Source organism: Alligator sinensis, unplaced genomic scaffold (genome assembly GCF_000455745.1).
Source record: "Alligator sinensis unplaced genomic scaffold, ASM45574v1 scaffold250_1, whole genome shotgun sequence".
NCBI lineage: Eukaryota > Metazoa > Chordata > Crocodylia > Alligatoridae > Alligator > Alligator sinensis.
The window spans coordinates 3,652,780-3,658,027 of NW_005841888.1; the positions used below are offsets into that span (position 1 = coordinate 3,652,780).

Consider the following 5,248-nt stretch of genomic DNA (forward strand, 5'->3'; position numbering starts at 1 on the left):
CCCTGGCGGCTGGCGCTGGCTCCCGGAGCCCGACACCGCCCGGCCCCCGGCGGCTGCGGGACACCCGCTGCTCGGGGAAAGCGAGGTGGAAGAAATCCGCTCCGAGTGGTCCTCCCAAACCCGCCTCCCGTTGGGGTCTCAGAGGTTACGAGCAGGGAGCCGAGCTGAAGAGGAAACGTTGACTTCCCTGGGGACTGCGGCCGAGGGAGGAGCAGTCACTAAAGCGACTTCGTAAGGAGCTGGACCGCAGCAGCACGAGAGTAACGTGCACCTCGATGAGGGCTGGGTGCAGGGCCCCGGCGAGCCCATCTCCGCCAACCAGGATTTGCGCTTGCATTTACTGTGTTAAGCACTGCAGACACACGGGCGGGCCTCTTTCATGGAACAATCGGCAACCCTTTTCTCCTCTTTTCTTCCCACTGGTTATTCTATACACGCGCACATATACATACACACACGTGTGTGCGCGTGTAAAGGAGATCATAGTCTCCTAGTTCTGACTACAGAGAAGTGCATCAGGCTTTGATGGGCTGGTATCACTTGTTGCCACAGTTCATTGTGGCCGCAGCCAACATGAATCAGTGCTGCCCTCTCCCTGTAATTCACCTTTAAAAAATCGGAGGGGTGGAACTTTCCTTTAACTCTTCTGTTGTTCAACAGAGCATTTCCCAAGTGCAGCCCGCCTCTTAGGTTTCCTCATGTAGTCCTACCCCTTAAACACCGGCAGCACCAGCACAGAAAATGCATGGAGCTCCTTTGGAAGGCCGCCCGGCTCTGGGCAACCGGTCACTGACTGGTTGTGTGAAGTTGGCCAAAATACTTCACCACTCTGTGCCCCACTTAACTGCATTCGTCAAATAGGGAATCATGATACTTAACTTTCTTTTGTAAAAACCCTTGAGAGAAGTGCTTAATTAATGTTTTGAGGGCAGGGGGACTTTTATACAGGATAGTAACTGATGTTGGATTAATTGTATTTAATTCACCTGAATTATACCTGTTGTATAAGATGGGTCTTCTGCGTGTATTGAAATCAAATGAAAAAATAATACTTACTTCTTACATATAATATGGACTCTTCTGCAATGATGCAAATAAAACCTCTCTCAAGATAGTTTTGAATACCTCTACAAGCCCAATTTTTATGGACACCTTCCTTCACCTATTCTTATCAGGCTGGACCATCTAATAATAGTAATGCTGGTGCTGTACAGTTACTCCCAGGATCAGGTCAAAAGCAGAGGGGTAGAGAGAGAGCATGAGAAAAGCAGGGTAAGAGAAAAACAAACGGGGAAGACATTCCTTCAGAAGAAGGAAACTGAAGACGGGAGGTCATTCTGCACAGCTGAGCAGGGTCCTTGATTGTCCATCGTCAGGGGCCCAGGAAGGTACTTGTCTAGACTTACCAAAAAAGGATAGATTCTCTGGGACAGAGGGGACTGCTAGCGTCCCCCATTTTGTGTTTCATATATTTTTTCTGCTCTTAGAAACAGGGAAAAGACCCACAAAAGGATGTCCCCCTTATTATTGTTAAAAGTTAGGTCTTGTTTTCTAATTTCCAACACATTTTAGTAGTTTCTCATTTTGTTTTTCTCATGGTTACAGGCATTATCTTATTACAACAGTCCTTGAGTCTTATCAGTAACCCTTTTTGTTGGACTAATTCAGTCTTTTTGACTCATTAATTTTTCCTATCAACATATATTGTTTTACATTATTATAACACGTCTAGGAACCTTCACCCATCTCCCAACAGTTGACCTCACAATTAGCTTAGGCATGCTAACTACAGTCTTATTCAACAGCCTCTTATAACTGGCGTAAGTCACTTCAGTTGTCTGCAATTCTCATCATGTCAGCAGCAATTCTCCCCAGCTACCTGACAACTGGCATCCTCACCTGCCATTTCTATTCTAATCCTTAATGTTCTCTCACGGCCTCTCAGCTGTCACTGAACCATTTAGTGCTTCCAGCTGCCATTTCCTTCCTGTCCTTAAAACAAAACCCTAGGAAAAGAAAGTTATTAATAATTTTGTTCATCAAGATAAAAGTTCTTCAAGATATACTAAGGCTAACACTATATTTCCTAAAACTTTGCTGAAATGGTTTCCAAAGAATGATCTACCCTTCAAACAGTATTATTCTGCATGAGTCTCATAATAGGCCCTAATTTAGAATCAGACATGGCACAAAGAAACAGTAAAGCAAAACCTGCACTGGCAGAGGGAGAAAGATTAACGATGCCTGAAAATTTTTATCTCTAAAATGCTTTTCATATCTTCACCTATGATAGTCCACAGAGAACAGCACTTGCACCATTTTTCTAACAGCTCAGTTGAGATGCAGAGAGGAGAGCCAGCATGCCCAAAGCCACAATTTGAGTCTGTCAAACTTGAGACTACAGAACTCTACAGTTCCTGGCTTTTCCAGTTCACCATTAAGCAATGCTTAGGCAATGCACTGACAGCCTCTTTTTTTTGTCTGATTTCCATTTTTCTAATTATATATTGTAAAATGGTGAATGCTATTAAAAGCAGAGGAAGTTGTACATCTGTGCTTTCAATTCCTCATAGGACTGATATAAAAAGCAGACTGACCGACATAAATATATCCGTAATTTAAGAATCTATAAGAAGCCATGGAAGGTGAATCAAATTCAACTCTGGATGCAGTATTAAGGGTAGCATGGCACTCTTGATTTTATTCTTCTGTAAGATTAGATTTGATCTAACACTTTTAATATGGTCTTGGACTTTAAAAGTTGATTAATCTAGTGTCTGATACAAGTGTATGTACTTCCATGCCTCCAACTTGGCAAAACTCCCATTGAAGGGCTGAAATGAATCCAATTTCTGCCAACTGCAGAACAGATAAAACTATAAAAGAAAAATGCACATTTTTAGAGACACATAGGTGCCTTTATAAGTTGGGGCCAGCATGCTAGAAAGTTAAGAAAATTCTACATGTTGACAGGGTGGATAAAAATGAATGATTTTTTTTAAATAAAAAAATAATTTTTATTATTAAGATGTTTTTAATCATATTGATTTTTTAAGATTAAAAGAAAACATATATAGTTTTAACTTAAGATATGTTAAAGCTTAAAGATATCATCATGGAATAGGGATTATAACTTCTAGTTATATACTATTTGAGACAATATGTTTATGTAACCTTTTTAGAAGTTTTATAAATAGGTTGCAACAGGCCATGGACTATATTAGGGGTCCAGTCTTATAAGGTTTCTGAGGCTCCTCCATAGATCTGTAAAGATTAAAAAAAACCACTCTACCGAATGGCCTGGCAAAGCCTTCCAGCCAGCAGCTGCAGGCCACCCCCTGCACCTGCCAGCCCCCAAGTCCGGGGGGGTGGGGAGCAGGCTGCACCGGGCTGTTCTCACTGGGCCTGGCCCACTTGGGGTGGGCAGCACCAGAAACGACAGGAGGACTACACCCTGCCCCTCCCCCACGGTGATCTCACTCCCAGCGCCACCTCAGCCTGGCCAGGAAGAGTTGGTGCAGCCCCAGGTACAGCTCACCCCGGCCTGCCGGCAGATCTGGGGTCACATGCCCCTGTACTGTGTGCCCCCTGGATGAGCCACTTGCAGCTCCACCCCCCTCCCTGCTCTGGCTGGGCAGGGCCTGCCCCTGCCTCATTCCCTACCTCAGAGCTGCTGCAGCCGCTGGTGCTGCCCCATGTTTGGGGAGGGGGGTGGCATGTGCCCCCCCGATCTGTGTGCAGCAGAGACAGCTGCTGCTGCGAGCTGGGCTTTGTGCCCCAAGCCCTGCTGCATGTGCCACCTGGGCCTCTGCCCCTTCCCTCCCCCACAAACTGACCAGTTGGGCTGGGGGCATGGCATGCATGCAGGCACGCATGTATGCGCTCAGCCCCCCCCAGCCGAGGATCGACTTCAAGAGGCTCCGGGATCTACCGGGTGACCACTGCTCTAGAGATCATATGCAGACAAGTTTCTTTGGGTAGATGTGATATCTATTAGATCAACTAAACAGTTGGGAAAGTTATTTGCAAGCTTTTGGACATAAACACTGTTCTTTAGACACAGGGAGAGTTTGTCCTCTCCAGAAACAACATCCTTGGGCATATATATACACATACTTTTTCATCCCGCAATGCACTGGAGATCCGGTGGGTTGAAGTAGACTTGATTAATCAAGTCTGCTCCACATGCAAGCTGACGCGCACTGTGCTGTCACATGTAGTGTACAGGTGGCGAAATGCATGTCAGCACACAGAAAACGGCGGCGGTGCACTTTTGAACTAAAACATCTCCATGGATTACCCACCTATCAGCCCTATTGTCTCCCTGCAGGTTTGTGTACACATGCTGTAGCCCTTACCTCTCTAGAAGTCCCAAGTTTCAAGAAGTTAAATGAATAAAAGATACCAAACAACAAGAATGCACTTTCTGTAGAAAGCAATGATTAAATCGAGGCTTCCTGATCAGTGATTTAAACTGATTTGATTTAAACCAAATCCACCCTGCATGTTTACATAAATTTAATAAATATTCATTTACAAGGTCTATTTTTGCCATTATTTATTCTTTACCAATACAAACAAGTTTGATTTTGAAGGATAAACTGCACTTTTTATAACATTACGGCATAAACATACACTGCCCAAGTCAACACAGCGCAGCAGCTCCGCACAAGTCTCACTAGTCTTCCTTTGCTACATCTTGTGGTGCTTCCAGTTTTTCTTGAAGTTGTTTCTGTTCTCTTCTGAACTGGTCAAAGATTGGTTTATAGATGTAGATTCCTCCACCAACGCCAAGGACCACCCCCAGGATTATCTGAGGCAAGGTCAGTCTACCAAACATATTCACGGCCAGGGCAAGGTGCTGGGCCCCTCTTCGCAGAAATGCCGCCTGGCCCGCGCGCCCCGGATCTGCCGACAACGAAAATGGCCGTCACAGCCCGGCTCGGGCGTTATGCCTCTGCCAGCGGCTAATCCGCTCGGCGGGATCCCGACTCCACCAGGGACAACGCGCAGCTTGCGCTTCATCCGCAGCGGCTGGGGGAGGGGGGGAGAGGTCTGCGCCTTACCAAATACTTAGACTTCGACCTGGACCTGGACTGGAAGAGGCCTGTGCTTGGGCACGTGGCGGAGCGGGAAAGCGGCGGCCGGTTTGCAGATACTGCTGGTAAACGAGCACAACCCTGCAGCCGGGCGTGGGCCCACGGCCTCCTACCGCCCACTCGGGCAGGGCCCCCGTGTCACCCCGCCC

General features: G+C 46.4%; 3 protein-coding genes across 3 annotated transcripts in view; 1 reads left to right on the forward strand and 2 right to left on the reverse strand.

Moving 5' to 3' along the window:
• RAB27A (RAB27A, member RAS oncogene family) overlaps positions 1-5,248 on the reverse strand; it is a 78,411-nt gene that overhangs the window by 57,370 nt on the left and 15,793 nt on the right. The window lies entirely within an intron of this gene.
• PIGBOS1 (PIGB opposite strand 1) lies at positions 4,544-5,242 on the reverse strand. The gene is made up of 2 exons (XM_014517049.2): positions 5,067-5,242; positions 4,544-4,908 (listed from the first exon to the last, which is right to left on the reverse strand). Exon 2 carries the CDS (start codon positions 4,838-4,840, stop codon positions 4,679-4,681), a length of 162 nt encoding a protein of 53 aa, XP_014372535.1. The 5' UTR covers positions 4,841-4,908; positions 5,067-5,242; the 3' UTR covers positions 4,544-4,678.
• PIGB (phosphatidylinositol glycan anchor biosynthesis class B) overlaps positions 4,924-5,248 on the forward strand; it is a 15,156-nt gene continuing 14,831 nt past the window's right edge. The window contains exon 1 of the mRNA XM_025197012.1: positions 4,924-4,966. Coding sequence (XP_025052797.1) covers positions 4,924-4,966 — 43 coding nt within the window. The remainder of the gene's footprint in view (positions 4,967-5,248) is intronic.